The 24,224-nt window shown below is 40.3% G+C and overlaps 1 protein-coding gene across 1 annotated transcript in view; it reads right to left on the reverse strand.

Annotated features, from left to right (window-relative positions):
- The window catches only part of LCP1 (lymphocyte cytosolic protein 1 (L-plastin)), a 59,084-nt gene extending 35,681 nt beyond the window's left edge, over positions 1 to 23,403 (reverse strand). Inside the window, 4 exon segments of the mRNA XM_012649044.1 lie at positions 885 to 1,014; positions 1,189 to 1,352; positions 2,014 to 2,101; positions 23,188 to 23,403. Of these exon segments, the coding sequence (XP_012504498.1) occupies positions 885 to 1,014; positions 1,189 to 1,352; positions 2,014 to 2,077 (358 nt within the window). The 5' untranslated portion in view covers positions 2,078 to 2,101; positions 23,188 to 23,403.
- Between the last annotated feature and the right edge of the window lie 821 nt (positions 23,404 to 24,224).

Raw genomic sequence — 24,224 nt, forward strand, 5'->3', positions numbered from 1 at the left:
TGAAATTGCTAGGAAATGAGATCATTTGTGATATAATTTTTCTTTCCTATCAGTAAAGCTGCCACAAGGTGATTTTAGAAGCTTTAATACAGCCTTACATTATGCCTTTATAGCCTGGCACTGTGTTTCCCAAATTGTCTGTCATCGAAATCAATAATGTCCCTCAGAGAAATCCTGAGTCACAAAAGTTTGGAAAGCACTACATAGCGTATCACTGTCTTGAAGATTCATAACACACATTTGACATGGCAAAGGCTCTGAAAATTCCTGCATTTAAAAATAAAAGGCAAAACTTTGTCTTAGCAACTATAGATGGTATTTAACCATGAACTTATCTTTGAGATCAACCAATGTTTTGAAGAACTCAGGCTGGGAAATGTTGGGTTACTGCACTGTTTGGGCCATCGAAAGTTTCCATTGAGGCTGTTGGATGGCAGCCCTCAGAACAAATATACAACTTTCTTCCAAATCAATGAAAACACAGTTTTTTTTGACCACTCAATAGGTGTTAAGAATAGTCGTGAGGTTTGAAGATAGCAGCTCAAGTAGCTAATTTTGTCAACAAGATTTACAAAGGAATTTTGGCAGCCTTTAATGTATTTTTTTGAATGCTGATGAGATCATTTGGTTTTGGACCCTACCTGGAGCTAGGACGGCTCTTATATTATGTACCTGACCCACACACACACAGGAAAGTAGGTGGTCGTCCATAAAGTCGTGTTTGCTTTTTCGTTTACACCCTCCAGGTTTGAATCCTAAGTTTAGAATCTGTGACACCAGAAGGCATGAATCCTTTCTGCACGTTGCCCTCTCCCCTCACCCTCAGCTCTCTCGTCATGCCCATACCCTCTCCACCTCTGCTCCCACCCATTCGTACGGCCTACCTGAATAGGAGTGTTGGGTGCCAACGCTGGACTGCTCTGAAGTACCGCCAATCGCGCAAATCCCTTCCTTCTTATTGATTGCTTTCCTAAAGGTCTTGGCAACATCTGCGCTTTTCAGGCCGTGAAAAATCTGCAAATATGTGATGTATTTTTAGTAACCTAAGCAATAATTAAGAAAATCACAAAGAAAAGAATATGTAATGTTGAAGCAAGGAGGGTAGGAATGTCTTGCTGGATATTTTTTCAAACTGAATTAAAGTTCCAAGTTGCGAATGTGTCTCCTTGCATTCTGCATGGTACTCACCTTGATAAACTCATCAAAGCTGAGCCTTCCATCTTTGTCCAGATCACCAGTAGCCATCAGGTTTTCTGTAATTTCTCTTACTCTGTACCCAGGCAAAGGCAAGCAAGCAGCCTTGAACAAGTCATTCAACTCATTGCAGCTGATGTATCCGTTGCCATCGGTATCTGTAATGCAAACAATGTACTGAAGCTTCAGGGGACTTCAGGTAGCAGCTTGTAGAGAGGTGAGGGGAGACTAGATGGGAGGTGAAGGGACAGGGGAGGCTATCCATCAGAGGTTAAGGCCTGACCCCATGAGAAAGAATCTCACAAGAGGCCTGTTGCTATTGGATACAGGCACCAGCATCACTTCCAACATCCACAGTAAAACAGTCATAATAATTTCAAAACAAAGGTTTTATAAGAAACCTCTGTTTCCATAAGGAGCTCTTATAGAAATTCTTAAACCACAGGCTTAGTGATCAAGAGTAAGAGAAAGTATGTAATAGTATTAAAGGAAACCAAAGAAATATTCCATTATTCCATGTTTTGATAGAGAAAGAAGTAGTTTCTTTTCTTTTCTTCTTTTTTTTAGAGATAGGGTCTTGCTCTGTTGCCCAGGCTGAAGTGCAGTGGCACCATCATAGTTCACTGCAGCCTCGAACTCCTGGGCTCAGTTTTCTTGAAGCACATCCATCAAAAATAAATTTTTCAAGCTCCTCTAGCCAATACCACTGGTTTCCTGCCACCTCTGCTATTTTGTTCATGTTACCATTTCTTCAAATCTATCCTGCAGCTACTCAGTGAAGAAGAAAACAATGCAACTTGAGGTAGCAGGTCTACTCACCAACTTTGGCAAAAGCTTCTCTGAGCTCCATCATTTCCTCATCGGACACCGATCCCCTAGCCATCTTGTACTGCTTTAGGTAACAGATCTGGGGAGGAAAAGAACATACGGGATGCCTTTTGTGCATCTTAATTCTCAAAGTACCATGTTAACAAGCAATTCCCATTTATGAAATGAAGAAATATTCTTCTGCATCCCCCCCGACTTATAACTATCTTTCCAAAGTGTAAGTCAGAAATAAGTTTTTTCTCAACCCTCCATGTGGTCTCCAAAGATGGCCCTCAGCAATTTCTCCCAGCCCTGCACACATAGACCTCTCCCTACACCAAGAGGTAGACCTCTTTCCCTCCCCTTGAACATGGCTGATTTTGTGACTGCTTTGAAAATTAGAAGGCGGTAGAAGTGATTAAAGTTCTGGGAACTTCTGCTTCCTTCTTCTTGGAATGCTCATTCTTGGAATATTCTCTTGGTACCCAACTGCCATGCGGTGAGACATTCAGGCCACATAAAGAAGCCGATGAAGGAGAACTGGGCACTCTGGGTAACAATCCCTGCTGAGCTCCCAGCTGACGGCCAGCAGCAACCACCAGCCGCCCAGGTAGGCTGCTTTGGACCTGCTGGCCCATTTGAGCTCCCAGATAACCAGTCACAGCCAACATCACATGGAGCAGAATCGCCCAGTCAACCAACAGAACAGAGAGAGATGATGAAGTGAATGTTGTTTTAAATCACTGCATTTCAGAGTAGTTTGTTACACAGTAATACACAACTAAAACATTTAACTTTTACATAAGTGGCTTTTTTGGAGATATCTTCATGTTCATATTTAAAATCAGTATGTTTGATCAAGCCAACAGATACATTTTATAACTTCAAAGGAAGTTAATCAAAGTTCCCTACATATTTAGGGATGGACAAAGGGAAGCTGACTCTCTTATAATTCATATATGGGAATCTGAGGCATTTTCTAGGTGTTTTCTTAGCAGAAAGGCTGAAAAACAAGGCTAGTGCTTGAGGAATTTCCCTTTCCCTATGCATTATTGCTGCCCTCTAGTGGATAGAAAGAAAATGAAAGAGGAAAGGGATCATACTTGCCATGCCCCAAGCTAATCCACGCCAGCAGGTTTCCAAGAGGAGTTCTGAGGAAGGTTGGTGGATTTCCCGGCAGGGAGCGGATAAGTGGACTGGGAGTGTGGGGGATGGGATATTTCTAAGTATAATTATATTTGGGACATCTCAGTGAAGTTATCGATTTTTGAAAATATCTTAAATTTGTGACAGGCTGTTGTTTTAAATTAATTTTCTTTTGTATATTTTTATCATTCTATAGTGCTGTACTTATTCTTAATGGCAACCAACATCCACACAAAAAAGGAAACAATTTTAACACTAAAACCTATAGGCCAGAATGCATTGCACTCAATTTTGAAAATCCATATTCATTATCCACCACTTGCTATCCTGCCACGTACATATACCAGTGGTTTCAAATTTTTTTGTTTCCGAAGCAATTGTTTGTCAATGTTAACATGACATGTTTACATGCTTTTATATGTAAATAAGAGCAAACAAATAAAAATGACTCTGAGAGTCTTTGGTTGAAAAAACCCAAATGCTCCCCTACTCCTGTAAGCTATTTCCTTGTGACTTTCTTCATCGGATTTGAAAATCACAGAAATATGTATGTTATTATATTTCAATTCATTTAAAAATACATTTTGTTATCAATAAAAATTTTATTTTATTTTATTATTATTTGCCTTATGTATCCAAGAAGATATTGATTGGTCCACTGGGTTTTCTGAAGGATGACAGAAACTGTTGAGGGCTTAATTGTGTTAAAAAAAACAATTTCATTAATACATCACAATGACCCTAAGAGACAGGCACTGGCTAACTGAATTCCTTGTCTTCTTCTCCTTCTCCCTTTCTTCCTGTTTTTTCACAATGCCTTTTTCCAAAAATAATTTGAGCTAAGTTACAAAGCTATATCCAAGCCTAGGAGTTAAATTAATTAATTGATATAACTGGTGAGAAGGAAAGTGTCAGCAAAATAAGATGACAGCAGGGGAGAACTTTAATACTTAAAACCATGCCTAAGACCCTGCATGCTTTGCTAGAAGTGGGTGAGAATCTAGCTCCAAGTTCTCTGGAAGCTCATGCAAAGAGGAAAGTATCATCAGTTGTATACAGTTCGCTCTATCTATAAAAGACAAACAAACCAGTTTTCTTAGGGCAGCAGAACTGAGGTCTGATGGCAAAATCTTCACCCAGGCTTAAAGAAGAGGACACTTGGGGGATAGAGGAAACACAGTTTTATGTTTCTTGTAATGTCCCTCATCGTAGGCTGATGGCGTAGGGATGTCTATTCCCATTTTACAGAGTAGAAAACAGAAATTCAAAGAAGTTAAGCTACATGTCTCAGATCACACAGTTAGGTAGAGGAGTAGCCAAGACTCCAATTCTCAAGTCTTTTCTCCTCTCCTGTGTTGTGCACTCAGGTTCTATGCCTTCATCTTCCTGTTAGACATTCATTCCATCCAGCCAACCATTCACTCAGCAATTACTCGTTAAGTATCTAGAACATGTATAGCCCCATGGGAGAGTTTCAAACTACAATGTAGTGAGCTTGTCTAGGCATTCTAGTTTAGAAAGCTTTTGATTTCAGGTGTTAAGAAATCAAGGTTTCTGTTTTAATAAATCAGTACATAACTTTGTATACCTCAATAAATTCTTGTGACTAATTTGGCTTGGCTCTCTTTTATACCCTCCACTAACACTCCACGTAGGTATTAATGGAAGGCTCTCCCCTGTTATATTGTAACAAGGCCTGGTGGTGAAATCTGGTCTAAAACCCTAGAGCTGGCTGGCCTTTCTTGCTTCTTTTTTTTTTTAAATTTCAGAATATTACAAACACTTTGGTTACATCTATTGCCTTTGCACTGCCCGAGTCAGAGCTACAAGTGTGCCCATCCCCCAGAGAGTGCACACCACATCCATTAGGTGTGAATTTACCCATCCCCTCTATCCCCCCCCATCTGCCCTACATCCGATGAATGTTACTTCCATGTGTGCACATAAGTGTTGACCAATTAGTACCGATTTAGTGGTGAGTATGTGCAGTGCTTGTTTTTTCCATTCTTGTGATATTTCACTTCAAAGAATGGGCACCAGCTCCATCCAGGATAATATAAGAAGTATTAATTCATTATTGTTTTTTTATGGCTGAGTAGTAACTTCATGGAATACATATACCACATTTTATTAATCCACTCATGTATTGATGGGCACTTGGGTTGTTTCCACATCTTTGCAATTGTGAATTGTGCTGCTATAAACATTTGAGTGCAGATGTCTTTATTATAAAATGTTTTTTTTTCCTTTGGACAAATACCTAGTAGTGGGATTGTTTGATCAAATGGTATCTCTACCTTAATTCTTTGAGGTATCTCCATACTACTTTCCACAGAGGTTGTACTAGTTTGCAGTCCCACCAGCAGTGTATGACCGTTTCACATCCATGCCAACATTTGTTGTTTTGGGACTTTTTGATAAAAGCCAATCTCACTGAAGTTAAGTCGTATCTAATTGTGGTTTTGATTTGCATTTCCCTGATGATTAGAGATGTTGAGCAATTTTTTATACGTTTGCTGGCCATTAGTCTATGTTCTTATGAAAAGTTTCTGTTCATGTCCTTTGCCCACTTTTTAATGGGGTTGTTTGTTTTTTTCTTGTTGATTTGCCTAAGCTCTATATAGATTCTAGTTATCAGCCCTTATTGGATATGTAGCATGCAAATATTTTCTCCCATTCTGTAGGTTGTCTATTTGCTCTAGTGATAGTTTCCTTGGCTTTGAAGAAGCTTTTTAATAAATAGGATCAGGTCCCATTTATTTATTTTTGTTGTTGCTGTGATTGCTTTTGGAGTCTTCTTCATAAAGTCTTTCCCTAGGCCAATGACTTTCTTGCTTTTAAGTATCTTAACACTTCTTAGTTCATGGGTGTTCATGGGATTATGAGATAAATTCACTCATGTAACATGTATTTTATGAATGCCTAGTATAAGCCATGCCTAGTAATAAGCCAGGCACTGTTCTTCATTTCAGGTAAGACATGTCTACGCTGACCTAGTTAGTTACCCTAAAGCATGAAACAATATTGAAGGTAAGGAAAATAAACAGGATCCCTGAATGTAAACCTGGCCCCATCTTTTGATGCAAGAATTTTAGAGTTTAGAGCACTATAAGAAACAGGTGAGAAATTTAAGTATAGAAAGGGAACAAGACTGTATTTTAAGTGTCAAGAGAAGGTCCAAGGAAAAAACAGAACAATTTACTGTGTTGGGTAAAAAAGAAAATCTAAACTAGCTGGGCATGGTGGTGCACACCTGTAGTCCCAGCTACTTGGGAGGCTGAGGCAGGAGAATTGCTTGAGCCCAGGAGTCTGAGGTTGCTGTGAGCTATGATGACACCACTGCACTCTAGTCCATGCACAGAGCAAGACTCTGCCTCAAAAAAAAAAAAAAAAAAAATCTAAAGAGATCATGGCATAGTGAAAAAGTACAGAAAATGTTTTAACATAAAAATTGCATTGTCCATTGAAATGAAAGACATAGAAAATACAGGTTTTTTAAAAAACTATGTAATTCTAGGTCATGGCAGGTAGGTCAAGACGAAAAGCCTTGAGCATCCTATCGATATTTTTATAAGAGATTTATGAGTGGAAAGGATCCACTCAGAGAAGCGAAACAGTGAGAAAGTCTTCAAGTTTTAAAAATCTAAAACCCTTCAGTGATTTATCACCTAAAACAACACAGAATTGGATTGAATTAGTTTAAAAAGTGAATTGGAGAAGGAATAGTCAACAGCCGAAGTTACTGTGAGACTGTGTTGTTGTTGGCCCAGAGCACGAATAGATATCTAGAGAGAGTCCCTTTTACCATCAGAGTGAGCAATAGACCCTGAAAACACAGCCTCACTTTCGGAGACAGAAGGAACCTCAGAAATAATCTATTCCAATGCCTTCATTTTATGGATAAGGAAACTGAAGATTCAATGAGATGAAATGCTTTATCCCTGCATAAATTCTCAGGGTGATGCCAGGCTGGAGCCTGTGAATGCAGTTGCTGATAAGCAGAGCAGGAACAGGATGGAGTTACCATTCAAAGGGCCATTAAGGTCCATCACTGAGAAGAGACCCTTTAACTAATTGAGCTGAATGTGCAAATGGCAGCAATTTCAAAAGCAGAGCAGCAGGAAGACGACATAATTACTGTAAAAACATGCAGATCAGATCATTTCTAAGAAGGACATCGCTGAGGTTACCATCAAATATTAGGTACTTTACATAGTCTATTAATGTGTTTGCCTGGAAAAAAAATGCACTCATTTTAATTCATGCATATTTGAGGGGATAGGTTATGATAATATTTAGTAAGATGAATAAGGATAATTGGTGATGGTTTTAGTTTGCAAATTACCATATTGGTGGCCATCTCTAGGGGCATGGCTCCAGTAATGGGGCACGCTGAGGTTATCTGGGGCCAGATAGAAGGTGCTGGAGAAGGAACGTGTTTTCCAAAGTGTGGATGTGTGGTTTCTTCAGCTCTGCTCTGCTGCTCCTGCATTCAGTGTGGACTTTTTTGATGACTGCATCATCTAACTATGCCCTGCCAGCAATCATTTTAAGGTTTCTTGCGAATCAGTGGTGAACTCTGGAACTCCATTTCTGAATCACCACTCATATTAATAAATCTAAGAAGACAAATCTCAAATCATTCATCTAGGTCATGTCTGGCTCCTAGTTTTTCTGTGAGCACTTAAATTTATTAAATCCATAGTTGTAGAATCCCAAAACATTTGGTGAAATAAAGTATTGGTTGTTTATTTTTTTAAATTATAAGATTATTTTTTAAATCCTAAGGAAATCAAATAATCCTACCCTAAACGGCAAAAAGCCACAAAGTCAGTTAATTCAACTCAGCGAGTTTTGAGTCTCTGCTTAAAGGGGGCTGGTATTCCCCAGATTGGTAGTGAAAGGGAATTTCTGAGAATAAGTTATCATGAAAGTATCTTAATTCAAATTCCCTGAAGTCTGAATATAGAGACTATTCGTAGGAATTCACTAGTGAACACAGTACTACAGAATTTACAGAGGGATATACATCCTCTAAACTAAATGTAAAAATGTAAATGGAATTTTTTCTGAGGAGTTTCATAACTGATAATGAAAAGACGCAGAAAGGATAGAAAAGGTGGCCGGCCCAGAGCGAGATGCTTATGGGCTAGAATCATTTCTGAACAGCGGTAGTGGTGTGCTAGCCAATATTTGGATTCAATATACTGATGCCCAATTATATAACCTGCCAGGATCAGGGAGGTATCTACGACCTGAAAGCATATTGCCAAGGGACTCTTTTGAATGTGCCCCACTTTTCTTGCAATTTGATTCAGTGGTTAAAGTAAAACTGGACACTCAAGACTCAAATTCCTAGCTCCACCTCAATAATTTCAGTACATATCCAGGGGGAAATTATACAACTTCCAAACACCTCACTGAGCAATGAGTAACTCCAAACAACTTGTCATCTAGAACAACATCAACATTGCAATTTTTAGCATTAGACTGATGACTAAAAAAAGGAAAAAATAAAATGCATCGGACTCCAAAACAAAATAAAATGCCCATACATTTTTTAAAAGCCATCGAGATTAAGCTATTTAAGTAAAAAAAAACATTGCTTTCACTTAATCCTGTCCTCTCCGTTTTACAAAGTAGACTACTGCAGGGGATCTTACTTTGAGAATGTAATTATATAGTAAATTTTATTATATATTGTTGGACTACCATTTCTCCATGATACAGGTATGCCCAAATTTTACATAAAGGATGATTCTGAAAATAGGTTTTAAAAATGATTTTGTTTTTAAGAAACCAAATAATTATAAATGGCCTCAAATACAGATGGCTGCATAAAGGGATTCTTATGAATCCTTTTGTCAAGATAGAATCTTCTCTAGACTGTCTTTTCTCTCCCTGCAGATACACTGATTCTCCCAAAGTCTGCTCTAGAGCACAGAATCTTATCTCTGCAGTCTCTGACGTCAATGCCGCAGGGAGGAAGGCAGGGAGAAGGTTATTCACAGGCTAGACTCAGCGGCTCTGCTCTGACCCTATCTATCCCAGGCCGTGCAAACACCTCATGGGAAGCCAGCAGGCCCGATTGCTCCAGGCTTGATCTATCTCACATTGCCCTGGAAGCCTCTGGATTGACCACTCAACTGAGGAGCTGCTGAAGCTATGCAGCATATCACAAAGCCTGGCACTGTCACCAACTAAGGAGCTCTCATCCTAGCCTCCTCCCCACTAGCACGTTCCTGACACCTCCATTTTCTACCAAGTTGCCCAGCCCCATTAAGAATGTGACGCACAACAAACCTCCTGCAAGCAAAGGGGGATGCTCCAGGGTGGGGTCTGGGGTGGTCTCTCCAGACCTCAGCATCTCTCCCCTTCCCCAGGCTATGGACAGTGATAACTGCTGCTAACATCTTGAAAATCTATAGCTACCCTTCCTTTTATATTCTACCATGAGCACTTTAAGATCCAGACTTTCCCCTCCTAAAAGCTCACAGTATCCCAAATACATCTTTTCAAAAAGTCGAATGTTATTATGGGCTAGCTGGTTATTCACTATTGCACTACTACGTCAATATCAAGTGTCACTCATTCATTCTTTCACTCCACATATGTGTCTATGTGCAAAGCACGGCCCTGGTCGCTGGGGGTGGTGGGGTGGGGCACGGTATATGAAAATCATGGGGGACACAAACACAGGGGCATCGTGAAGCCCACAGTTAAATGTCAAGTTTCAAATACAACACACAGATTATAGCTAATTTATTGTGCAATGGTTAATAGAACGAAAAAGTTCTGAAGGTCAAAAATGAACAAGTGAAAATTTAAACACAGGGCTGTAAGGGAAAAGCAAGACTAGATAAGAGCAAGAAATTAGCACAGAGGCTTAGCAAAAAACAAAAATTTCAAATACTTAATCAGCCCATGCAATAAGGATATTGGGACAATTAATACACTTGCACATCTCCAAGGGGACCAAACCTGAAATAACTGGGAGTGGGACAAACTGCCAAGCTTGGCAGTCAGGAGACCTGAACTACCACCCGTCCGTGTGACTTCAGGCTCAATCTCGCCTCTCTGGGCCTCAGTCTCCTCAGCCATAAATTGATAGGTGGAATCCCTTCCATGTAGAAAGTTCTACAATTCTATGCAGTAGCTTGACAAATGCATGTAAAAATTAGAGTCAGGTTAGGGAGTTTGCAAAGGAACCTAGAAATAGGCACTGTCGGCAACTGTGGCCGTGGCCAGGAGGTGCCACCTGTGGAATGGAGCACGCAGGGGAGTGGGCAGCTTCCAGGTCAGCCTGGCTCCCTGCAGGGGCGGCGACGGGGCGGGGGACACTCTGGCCCTGTTCTTACCTCAGCACAGCAGCAGGTAAAGCTCTGCCTGGACGCATTGTCCTCACTGACCCAGGGCAGATGCCCGCTGCTCAGCTCCTCTGCTGCTCCACTGCTCAGCACAGAGCAGGGAAGTTACCAGAACAGCACGTGAAACCTGTTTTATGGGATGTCACCACACACGGCTTAAGACACACTGATCCAGTTCACTCCTAGTTTCTAGGCAAGGTGATACACAAACTGTCCCAGAAAGAGAGCCATCTACTATTTTCTTAAAAATATCCAAATAAGGAAAGGCTACAATCTCTCTGGTGTCTCATATTCCTACCTTGTAACCTAAATCTTTTCTGATACGATTAAACCTCCTTCTTTCTTGGGCTACTCTCTGAGGGAATTACAAAGGCTGTTCAATTCATAAACATTCCATCACATGCCTTAGTGACTGCCGTCAGGTCTGTTTTTATTCTTTTAACCTGCCTTTTTTAGGGCTGATTTCCCAAATCTTCAATAGTTTTCTTTGCTATCTTCTAGGCCCATGCCAACTTCCTTAAATGTGAACATAAGAATAATAGCCATAGAATGAGAAGAGGAGGGAATTTAGAGATGATCTACCTGCCACTCTCTTGTCACAGAGGCATGAGATGACACTCAGGTTAAAAGACATGCCCAAGATTATCAAGCTCATTGGAGGTGTGACTGGGACCAGAGTCCAGGCCTCCTGATTTCTCCTCTTTCCTCTATAAAAAGTGTTAAAGCCTAAGATGGAACTCTGCTCTTTAAGCAAGACCTTCTTCACATATAGTAAGTATAATGCTTCCATGATTTCAAATATCTTATGAGTATAATTTCATGTATGTTTCCTGTGCCCGAAGGGGAACTTAATCTAGGTATGGCAAAGGCACTTTCCAGGTCTAGGCTGCAAGTAACATGTGCCAAATCATGTACAAATACTGTGTACTGGCACCTTCTAGGTCACAATGACCCTAACTGACCCTTATTCCCTGCATTCATCTATACACTGATTCTTTTTTTTCCTCTCTTAAAGTGATGATGTCTTGCTATGTTGCCCAGATTGGAGGGCAGTGTCTATTCACAGGCTCGATCTCACCACTGATCAGCATGGGAGTTTTGACCTGCTCTGTTTCTGACCTGGGCAGGTTTATCCCTCATTAGGCAAACTGGTGGTCACCACACTGATGCTGAACTTAGTGTGGACACCCTAAGTGTGGACATCAGCATAGCACACAACAGCCTAGAATTCCTTGGCTTAAACAATTCTCCTGCCTCGGCCTCTCTAGTAGCTGGGACTACAGGTGTAGACCACGGCACCCAGCTGCACCATTGATTCTTGACTTTGTATTAAGGCCCTCATATTTTCCTTAGCAACTATAAAACAAACCAAATTAAAACAACTCACCATGAGATGTAATTTTCAAAAGACGAGATGGCCAAATTCATAGAGGAATACTAAAATGACACCCTCAGACTTATAACAACTATCATCATGGTTTCAGGCATTCTGTTCTGGAACTTGGGTGGGAATCAGTGAGCCCTTCCTCCTCTGCGCTCTGGTGTAGATCTCTGCAGTGTGGTCCCTGCTTCCATATCCTTCTCTCCCAGCAGATTAGGAGCTCACTATGCTGCCTCAGTGTCTGGCACATCCAAGGTATTCAGTAAATGAGTCGTATATGTGAACAAACCAACCATAAACTAGTGGTGTACAGGGCTTGAAAAGTCTCCTATCGCCATCTTTGAGGAGTTTAACAATAATATTCTCATATACATACTTAGAATATCCCACTCACTGATAGGTATGAACACCTAGAACAAGGCAAATAAATGCTTCAAATTTACATGAAATTGCTTTGCTGGAAAAACTACTTTGGTGAGTTGATATGGGGACGAAAGAGCAGCAACTGTCTCTAGAAAGTCTGTGAACTGGCAGGTGCTCCCACTCCCGGGCCCCACCCTGCCAGCCGCAAGAGGGTTTTCATCTGACATAGCAGAGCCTGGGGCTGGGCTTCTTGGCGCTGCTGTTTCTGTAAACCCTGCTGGCTGGCACTGGTGCTTGGCAGTGGGTCTCCATCCAAGTCTGTAATGTCAGACTCCAGGCTGAGTCTTGCTGAGGTGGGAGGGAAGGAACTGTAGAGACAGAGCAGGGACCAACAGGAGTGCAAAGCCACCTGAGACAGACCAATGCATGCACCAGGAAGCACATGGGACATAATCAGGAATGGGGGCTAGCGTTTACCTGCATGCAATTTGCATGTCACTATCTGGACCATGAAATTCATCCTCTGGTAATTCTAAATGTCTGCCACTAAGAAAATTCACACATTTGTACATTTCTTCCTTCGATAGACATATGCCAAATACCTACTTTGTGCCAGGTCCTGTGTTAGGTGCTGGGAACACAAAGATAAGATGTGGTTCTGGCCTGTTTAGTAGAGGAGAGAGACACTAGTCACTATACTACAGGGGGACTTTTTAGATCCTCAGGAAGAGGGAACAATGCTCTCCCCTGAAGAGCTAGAGATGGTTCCCTAGAGGAAGTGACATTTGACCTAGATTTCAACAGATGAGCAGGAGATTGCTTGAAGACCACTTTTTAGTTTTCTTCCTTATTCACGTGGGATTATTAACTCACGTTTTCTGTATAGACAGCCTATCTGTTTGGAGTCAGAGAAAGGACTAATAGCTAAAGGACAAATAAGAAGACCAGAAGGACAGTAAGAATAGCAGTTAGTGTTAATGAGTAGTTTACTCAATGCTAAATGTTTTACATGAATTATCACGTTTAATTCTCGCTACAAGCCTAGATAGTATTGCTATAATTCCCACTGTACAGATGAGGAAACTGAGGTTTAAATAATCAGCCCAGGTTCTCACAGCTATGAACTAAGGAAGCCTCTTGCCTTTCCTAGCACTTCTGGTCATTGGATTCCTGTACGTCAAGGTTGTCTTTAAGTAATTTTGTGGAGTTACTCAAAAGGAAACCACAAAAGGTCAAAGTTCTGACCTCATGTTGATTAGGGATACACACACTTCTGTAAGCTTTTGCTTAGGACTGGGGCCCTTTCTAGGCTCTTTCAGGAAGTTCTACATGTCTCTTCTCTTCTTCCTGCCTGTGTCCCCTAGCCTCTGGTGTCCCCTCCGCTAGTAGCCTCCACACCTCGGTCATCTATTCACATTTAATGAAACGATTGCCTTGCCCTACATACTAGAGATGCAAAGATGAACAAGGAAGAATCGTTGCTCTTGATCTGTGCACAGTTTAATGAATGAAAACAGTCATGCAAATGAAAGACTACACTAATATGAACACTTGAAAGATATTATTATCATGGTGCCATGGGACCACAGAGAAGGAAATACAGTTGACCCCTGAACAACACAGGTATGAACTGTGCAGGTCCACGTTTAGCAGATTTTTTCCAATAAACATAGATAGGCCCTCCCTATCTGTGGGTTTGGCATCTGAAACCAAACACAGATGGAAGATACAGTACTCTCGGGATGCAAAATCCGTGGATACAACAGGCTGACTTTTCATTTGCAGTTCCACAGAGCCGACTACTGCAGGACTCGACTATGTGTGGATTGTAGCATCTGACCAGTGCTCTGTGGATACTGAGAGACAACTGTACTTATCTTTGCCTGGGAAGGGAAGGGAAGGCTTTCCAGCAAAGGTGATATTGGACACTGAGCTAAGTCTTAGGGAACCAGTAGGAGTTTTCCAAATAGACAAAATAAAAAAAGGCAATTCAGGCTGAGAATGTATATAGCCCTGTAAAGTGAGAAGACAAGCAAAAGCATACAGAGGAAGCTGTCGCAGGTTTGGTGTGGGTGAAGACGGGGACACAGGAGGCAGACCTCCAGCAGAACAGGTTGGGGAGGAGTAAGTGTGCTTCTCTTCCTCACTAGCTCTTGTTTCAAGAGGGAAAACCTCAGTGATCTAGGCTGTATTTCTTGCTATCTTCAGTCACAATGCTTGCTCAACTCATCACGGGTAATATGAATGTAAACAACAAAATGATTCTGCCTAGAAGCCCTTTTGGCGTGTTTGTGTGTACATAGCTTTCTCCTTCTATCACTGTCCCCCATTTAGAAAACACGGCAAAGAGAGGAGGGAACTGGGCATGTTAGGAGTGGGAAAATGGGGGCCCTGGAGAGTGAAGTTGCTCCTCAAAGTCTCAAAGTGAGTCAGTGACTGATCTGAAAAGAGAAGTACAACCTCTAGAAACTTAGTTTGGTTAGCCAAAGTATGGGAAAAACACAAGTAGATTAGCATTTTAAGAACCTAAAAGTTCCCACTGCTTCACTTGACCAGCACTTTAAAAAAAAAGAAAAAAAAAAGAACCTAAAGGTTAAAAAAAAGACCCTTGAGGTGTGCAGTCCATGAAACATGCTTATGTCTTAGACACGTGGATCTGGGCTGCGTGGTATGTTGGATCTACCCATGTGAGGACACAACGTGCCTCTCTCCTAGTCTAAGCCCATGTAAAGGCATTTCAGGCAGCCCACAGACCTCGCCCAAAGGCTAATGATCCCATCTTCCTTTAGGAAATTAGGATCATTATAAATATTTTTAAAAAATGATAGGCAGAAACCTGGTGTGGTGAAAAGATGCTGGATTTCATGACTTAAATATTTCTTGCTGTGTGCCTTTGGACATGCTACTTAAATTTTCTAAGCCTCAATTTCTTCATCTGTAAAGAGGGAATGTTAATAATGCAACCACAGTGCTCACTTCATAGGGTTGTGTTAGGATTAGGTGAGACAGAGTGTTTAAAAGATATAATATACAATAATGTCTGGCGAAGGAAGGGAAGAAGGAAAGAAGGGAGGGAGAGAGGGAGAGAGGGAGGAAAGAAGAAGAAAGTTAAAAGAAAATGTAAAAGAACTAGAACTTTTATAAAATTATCTTGGGAACAAACCCCAATTTCTACAATAAATTGTATGAAATACTATACAGAGTCACCATCTAAAAACCACACTTAATTGCCTGTATGTGTTTTTGCGTAGGGGTACATCTAGATTTCACACCACCATGTTCTCAGCCTGGCTTGTTTTAGGTCTTGTACCACACTTCTCATCCAGAGTTAGGGAAGCCATAGTTTCCACAGGTACTGCAGAACCGGTAGATGGTACCACCAGAGGCCCGCAGCATTGGTATTAGCTGATCGGGAGTGGTCAGGGGCTCTGGGCTTTGCCTTGGCTGAGACACTGACAGTGGAAAGTACCTTCTAACAGTTGAGGAAGTGTGGCCAGAGTGGAAAATGCACAGCAATCTTAAGAAAAGCCCAACCACATCCACTATGAGTCACGAAAAGAAAAGAGATCTCTGGGCATCTGTGATGAGGACCACTGGGCAATGTCTCCTCTCTCTCAGGTGCTCCAAGGCTCTGATTCTGTTAGCCTACACCCTACTTCTACCTGCTCTTCCACTCTAATTCTCCAGGCATTTTCGCCGTTGTAGATTGGGCTGAAAAACAGTGAGACGATGTGCAGGAGACATTTGTATATTAGCAATGGCAACAGAAACTTCTATTTATTTTTAATAATGTAATCTCATTTTCAATAGGCTCCTTGGAACTGTTCTTTTAGAATCTCTAATGACAAGCTCATTTTCAGAAAAAAACAAAATGAGGAGTTATAGATAAATTCAGGAAGGAAATTTGCATTAATTTGATGGGCTATACTTATCTTTGCTATTTTTGAAAGTTACAGTTTGCCTGGCAAATATTAACTAATACCAACTTATAATGGGATATGCTATAACATTTCTTTTATCACATTTTTAAGTGGCTAAATACCTTCATAGCTGTTATTTTAAGGACTTTGTAACATAAATTCCCCAAGCATTTATTTATTTGTTTTTCAAACATGTTTTTGACCCATCAAAAGTAGAGTTCGAATCTCTTCCTGATAGAAAAATGCAGAATTAAGGATAGTCATTCAGTAATTACCGAATCACAAAAAGGAACATTTAGACATATTATCAAGAAGCAACTAGTGGGTCATGTTAGAGGATACAATGCAGTTTAGACAGACACAGTTCACACCTTTAGAAACTGCTAATATAAAATGGGAGTGAGGCCAACTGGGAATCTTGACTCCGACGGTTAGTGGTTCTGTGACCTTAGACAACTCACTTAACCCTCCCTGAACTTTAGTTTGGTCATCCGTCATAAGGAGATAATAACATCAACTTTATGTAGCTATTTGCGTAAATAAAAGAGCAGCTATGTTTCAAGCACTTGGTGTGAGGCCCAGCAAACAGCAAGGGCTCAGTAAATCAGCAGTGACGCTGGTGTAGGAGATACATATGCACAGAGACTGACGCCACTGGAAAATCAGAACAGACCGAGCGAGTAGCTGGGACCTGCCTGATTCTATAGATGAGGCAACTGAGCTTCGAGAGGCTCCAGAGACGTGCTCAGGAAGAGCACGTGTTTAGTAAGAGGCTGGAATGTGAATCCAAATCTGTCTCTACATGCCCTCCCCTTTCTTTATACCGCATCTGCCTCTTTGATGCACAGGAACTGCAGACACTCGGCTTTCAAGAGCTGACACTACACAAATGACACTGGAGGAAGAACTGAGGCACTGCAAGTGCAACCAACAGTAGGGTAGGTGAGGGGAAAAACTATGTGATCATCACCAGAGAGATGGGTACGGTGACTGTCATTCTCAGTGGTCACGGAAAAGAAACGGAATTAGAGATATTTTGATGACAATCTCAATATGAAAGACAGTGAAGGAAGGGAAGAATCCAAAAAGGTCCTCTGAGGTGCCCTCCAGAGTCCATCTTTCCAAAAGGGAAACTTTAAAAACATTTATAAAGCATTGGAAATGGTGGGGGAAGTTCAATTCACCTTTTTAAGGTGAGGAAAGGGTGCTGTACAATGCAAAGCTGCATGCATGGTCTTCTTTCCCCTCTTATTCACTCTGCACCTATGGCCTAGTTTTCTCCACAAGGAATTTCTACTCCACTCTCTTCCTTCCAGCTGACCCTCCTGGTGAAGGCCATAGGAGCTGATGATGTCAAGGAGGGACAAAGGACCTGCATTTTGAAATGTTATATCTGAGGTTATTAGAAGCTGGGATGAGTAAGGGGACAGTGGGGATAGGGAGAGGTTTGTTAAAGGATACAAAATTACAGCTAGATACGAGGAATAAGTTCTTGCATTCTACACCACAGTTGGATGACCATAGTTAATAATATATCATTTCAAATAGCTAAAAGAGAGGATATTGAGTGTTCCCAACACAAAGAAATGATAAATGTTTGAGATGATAGATATGCTAATTGCCCCGATCAGACAACCACCATATATTGTATGTATCGAAACATCACTGTATACCCCATAAATATGTATAATTATTATGTGTCAATTAAAAAAATAAAAATTTAGAAAACATTTTCAGGACAGAAGCTGTATTGAACGTACTCACATCTATTACTATCTCATCAGCTATTATATTAATAAAAAGGTTTTTTTAATTTAAAAAAGTTATGCCTGAGGTTAACAAAGATGCACTTCTAATTCTAAATTTTGCCTGAGGAATGATGACTGGGGAAAATATGCAAATTTTGTACAATTACACTTGTGTACATCTTCATTTATTTGGATACATAGTTTGGATAAATTTTAGTGACTACCAGACTAAGGGATCAAAATGCAGGGTATTATTTCAATGCAAGGTAATTACTCCATTAATTCACTTCCCTCTTGAAAGTGCAACCAGAGAAATAAGGAAAACAAATTATCTAGGAGACTGCAATTCACATGCATAATTAATCTGCCTGCCGAATTTGGTGTCTTGGCTTTTCTGCTGTGGAGAACATAATCTCTTTTCTACTTTAGCTCTGCCAGTCAAGAAGGAGCGTGTGTGCATGTAAGAAAGAGAGGGGGAGAGGGAGAGAGGGAAAGAGAGGGAGAGAGAGGGAGAGAGAGGTAGGAGGGAGGCCTCGCCCATCTGTCCGAATAACTGATGCTGAACTAAAACAAGAATCAATGCTGCAACCACAGAACTGTGGCTTTGCTAGTTCCTCAATTTAACATCTCAGCTTTTCCTTCCGCCAGAAAAAACAACTGACCGTATTTGAGAAACAGCCTCCTGTAACTTGTAAGCGGGGCTGACACAGCCGAGGCTCTGAAGTTGAGCAAAACTTACTTAAACTCAGTAAGTGGGTCACTTTTCCCTCTATTCCTCCACTCACCATTAAAACAATCTTTCATTCTTTCTCGGTGTTTAGGACACCTATATTTGGCCATTACTGTGCAATCATAGATTTGTGTGCTTCGTATAAATACTAAATTGTTTAATTTATTCATGTCTATCTCAGTCACAACAGACGAGAAAATGTGGATGCCACTTAACTAAAATTATTCTAATCTTCTAAGACTAAGAACTTTGAAAGCTTTTGAGGGTGGAGGTCATGTCTTGTGACCCAAGCAGAGGCCTGTAAGTTGGTAAAAGCCAACTACTCAGTCAAGTGTGCAGAGGGCCTGAGTGAGTACTGATCATGAAGATGATGACAACACAGAATAGTCTGTTCAATAAAGTTAGTTATCATATGGGTACATTTATTTGGAGGAAATTATGATTATTTGAGCTCAGTTTAACGGCTTAGGTACAAAGAAGCTTCATGGGACCTGCCTGTTTATTCCAGGAAGTTGCCCTGCAATTCAATAGCTAATACAAAATCAATCCAATTGTAGAAAATAAAATAAAATATGTGAATGAATGAGCTCATCCTCAAATATGAAGATGACACCAGTTACTACCTCACAGGACTATTGTGATGACCAAATGCTTTAATATGGTTAAAGCACTTAGAAAAATACCCAATTCAAAGTAAGTAGTATGTGATATTAGCTGTCATTACTACAGTGATAAATTGAACCTCCCCCTCCCCACTCTTCCCATGCACTATCTTGCAAGATGGAGTGATTATGCAATTGCTGGAAGACTGGTGTAATGATTGAAATTGACAAACCAAAACAAGGGGAACCGCCAATAGTAAAAGCAAGAAGTTGGAATCAGAAAGGGTCTGAGGGACACAGCAGGGAGATGCCATCTGGGGAACACTGCAGCTATAGCAGCTGTGGGGAGACGCCCCTCAGAGACAAACATCTGATCAGAAGGTAACTTCAAAACAAAATCATTGTGAAACATCAACACATTTGATTTAAGAGGTGCATTTGCATCTGGCAAAATAGGAACACTTACAACTCTTCAAATTGGCTGCCATTGATTAGTTTTATATTTTGATGAGCTCTAATTTTAATCTTTATTTCTGCAGTGTTCAACATATAGGTGGAATAGTATCATTTCATTTGAAATCTATAAGTTGGGAAACTAGCAGATTAAAAAAAACCCCGTAGAAAGAAAATAACAGTAATCTAAATGTCATTCTGCTATAAAATCTACTCTAAGTCTTAAAGTCCAATGCCTATAATCTTACCTTATAAATTTTTGACTCTTCATAAATATAATCTTATAAGCAAATTTCTTAATTTTATTGTACCTAATCTGATTTCAAAATTTGCTTGCCATCTCTCCTATATACACAGAGGGGCCTGTACTCTTTAGGTAACAAGGAGATGTTAATTTGAGAATTTTCTGAGAATAATCCGAAGTGACTAAGTAAAAGTTAATGATATCTGTTCTTGTGTTCTTCGTCATCAAAGAAGCCCATTATTGGGTACATAGTTTTGGTAAGAATAGCTAAGTAGTTTTGGCTCAATGAATGTATTTAGAGTAAAATAATGAGGTTATAATTTTGCCTGTTTGTTAAAGTCATTGCACAATTTCTTAAATTCCTTGAGGTCAATGTCTATACGGTGCTTTGAGGCTAAAATGAAGACAGGAGTTTGGCAAAGATGAAGCATGGTAGAATGCAAAATATTATATTATTGTTGCATCTTCCTTCTTAGCAATAACTGTGGGAACTCAATATGTATTAAGTTAATAAGTGAAATCAAGGACTTCTATACATATATATGGAGCTGAGAAAAAGTACTCGTGACAAATTTTTAATTCGAAAACTATCATTAGCATCAACTATGTGCCAGGAGAGACAGAGAAGGAGCTCAGGTCTGTCAGCTCAGGTCTGTAAGAACTTGAAACTAAAGCAGTATGATCAATGCTAGACTTACTCTAAGACCAAAGCATTAAGCAAAACTAGTGGGGGTAGCGACAAGGAGTCGAGGCCTCAGAAAGGGCATGTTTCTTGAAGCGAGCCTTGAAAAATGACCAAAAGCTGTACAAATAAAGAAGAAAGCAATTAAAGAAGCAGTTGGAGCGAAACTACGTGAAAGAGAATGGAACTTTCTGGGGGCTTGTGGTCTGGTGCAGCCAGAATGTGGGTTAGGAATGAGGGGGGCCAGAATGGGGTGGGGAGAGGTTGAGCAGAAGGAAGTGACAAGAAATAAGGTTGGGGAAGTGGGTTGAGGCAAGTTTGTACAGGCACACAGTTCTTTAGTAAAGCTGTGCATTAATTAAAAGAAAACACTTCCTTTTATTATTATATGAAGCCCGCAACGATCTCCTTTACTTATAAAAATAAAAACGTTTCTGGATTTATCACAAATTTCTTTTTTCTCTTTCTGTCTCTGTCTCTCACTCTCTCTCTTAAAACTCTGAGTGCCGAGACCTCCTTAGCCAGCTTCAGTAATAAAAGCCATAATCACCTATATCTGGGGAAAGGATGCTGGTGTGGAAGGATCTGGTAACAGCCACCAGCAGTAAAGAGCCTGAAATCCCGACCACTTACCGCCCAGACCCCAAGTGCCAGTGACCTTGGGACAGCTCCTTTAGTGACCTAAACCCACTCCTTGTCTCAAAAGGTAGTTGAGAGGATTAACCGAGGTAATGTAGGAAGAATGGCAGCACACATGATGTGCTCAGAAACAGTAAGTGTTATTATGATGTTTCCTGTCCTCTGTCAGTTAAATGGAGGCATTTGAATGAGATTTTACTTGTTAGTCTTCCCTTCCTGAAAGGGTTCAGAGACGGAATCATAAATGAAGTTAAAACGCTGAAGCTGTTTTCCAAATTACCAATCGTTTTAAGGCATCTCTTACAAAAGAGACAAAATTTAAAATGCTCCAAAGAAAAGCGTCTCTAGGATTGCTAACGAATGCCCTACTAAGCACAGCTCCACCCCACCACAGCAGTGCTTGTTCAAAGGGCAAGACCCAGAAGAAGAACGGATACTTTATAACATATCGGGTGGATGCTTTAGCAACGTAAACTTGATTTCAAACAAGAGACATTTTTCTACTTTGAATTAACTTTTTCTTAGTCCTTTTTATTCCTTTCCAAACATAAGGAAAATACTGACATTCCTTCACATTCTAATTTATTTTATTCTTATTAATATTTTTACTTAAAATAAGACTCAGCCTAATCTGTTCTTTTCTGGGGTTTAAGCCCCTCCTCCTTTGATTCCACATTTTTGCTAGTTTAAAACTATTCAGGTGAGATATGCAAAGTAATGTTGATGGTTACATTTTGCAACTTCCAGAAATTTGCATTTAAAGGTAAATGATTAATTCCATTCAAATTTGCTTGCACAGATGTTCTTTAAACAATCATACTTCATAGAAACCAATTATGATAAATTTATGTAAAATCAAAATCAAGATGTGTGTGCATAAGCCATCCTTATTTGTTTACTGACAGTTTTTTGAAAAGTTGTCCCGAGAGAGTAATTTTAGAAAACAAGGTGCTATATTGGATTAAGAAAAATTAGGTTTTGGTAAGTCTACTGATTAATGTGTCCATTTGCAGTCTGAATGGCTTCTCTATTTATCATCTGTCAGTGGTGCTTAGTGCTGTACGATAGTGTTAATTAAATAAACGCTGATACTACACGATCCAAAGTCTCTTTGTTTGGGCAAAGTTTCTGAACTAAGCATCCCATATCAACTTTATAAAAATTTCTATTGTAGACAGAAGCCTTTCTCCCAGAATTTAACTGAGTATTCATTTGTATGGTCATAGTGTAACAAATAATTCAAACGATCCCACAAAAACAGTACAATTAAGCAACACAAATTGCTTTTATTTTTAGAGACTAAATGGAGAAGAGAGACCTCTAATTCCATGTGGTTATTAAGCACACCCATTAAAAACCCTTGGTCCCCCAAATCACTCAAATAACCAGTATCATATTCAGTAGCATGACTCAAGATGTTAATATATCTACCAAAGTACTGTAAAGATGTTTTTTAAGAAAAACAGAACCGCAGGAGCTAAAATTAAACTACCCCCATTAGGCCAATGAACAGCACAATCTAAATGATCAATATGCACTTTCCTGAAAACATCTTAAAGAAAAATAAAATCACAGTACAGAACCTTCCTGAAATAAAGCAATAGAAATAAATCAGAATAGGATCTGGTTTAAAAGAAAAAAAAATCTTAATTTGTGGGAGGGGATGATCACCGTGGATAAGTTGAGAAGAAGACAACCCAGAGAGCCAAGGGGCTGGCTCCACGCTGGACGGCCACACAAGGTGGCTGCAGATCAACTGGGCAGCTACACCGGGACAGGGCTCACAGAGGGCTCAGGTGACAGGTGCTCCCATCTCTAGTCCCCTGGAGGCAAAATCCACAATCCACAGAAACAGTGCCAAACAGCACCACAAGCACTCAGAAACAACAAAAAAAGATGAAGAAAATTTACCTTGTAGAAAAGCTGTCCCTGGTAGTGCTGGCGTGTGACCAGAAACCCCCTTCTTTCTGATCTGCAGAACAGCTTTGTCAAGCCGGGGTGTGTGGTCACAAAGCAGGAAGTGACTAGAATGACAAATCATCAGCCAGGAAAGAAATAGATTTTGTCTTTATAAGGACATTTTACTTAACTTTTTTATCATGTTCCCTCCCCTCCAAAAATCACCTGACAGAACAGGTCACAATGAAATTCAGACGCCTCTTACCACTTCCTCTTTATAAGCATTTTTCTCTCTCCTTCCCTTTCTTTCTCCTCCAGTTGTTGTAAGCGGGCCCTGGGAGACTTAAACCTTTCTGATGGCAGATAGCAAGGTGAGGTCAGCCTGCTACCTTGATTTCTTTGCCTGACCCCCACAAAGCCCAGGTGTCTACCTACTTACAGCAAAGATAAACAAATTATTCATTTTGAGTGAAAGAGCCAAGGAAAAAGGTGGCGGTACACCTGAAACAAGCAACAAGGGACTTCTTTGGGAACGCCCTGCCTCAGCAGAAGCCAAACTTCTCTGGAGTCTTCCAACAATGACCTTATTCATGTAAACAAAACCAAATGATCTCTTTAAGAGAAGGGCAAGACAAGAAAGGTTACTATATTATTTAGTCATTCTTTTATTTATAGAACACCTATGTGCTAACGATCTCTTTAACCCAATTAAAGATCTCAATTATTTAGGTGGTTCCTACAAAGAGCAGTGCTGGACAACACAGGCAGCTGCTTAGTTAAATGAGCAGCTTAATTCCTTCATACAGATGAGATTTTTTTTTTTTTGAATGCACATTTTATAAAATTAGCAGGGGTGTGGGGAAAGAGCTGGATTCTATGCCCAAACCCCAGATGCTTGAGGGCAAATTCCTGTCTCCAAATGGAATATCCTCAGGTGCTCAAAGTGATCGTGAAGGCTGGGTAGCAGCCCCCTGAGGTATGTTGACTAAATATTAAGCAAGTCCACACATCGCCCAGAGCCTGTGTGGCTGCAGCTGTAATTCTGCTGT

This window comes from Propithecus coquereli, unplaced genomic scaffold (assembly GCF_000956105.1).
Source record: "Propithecus coquereli isolate 6110/MARCELLA unplaced genomic scaffold, Pcoq_1.0 Scaffold11, whole genome shotgun sequence".
NCBI lineage: Eukaryota > Metazoa > Chordata > Mammalia > Primates > Indriidae > Propithecus > Propithecus coquereli.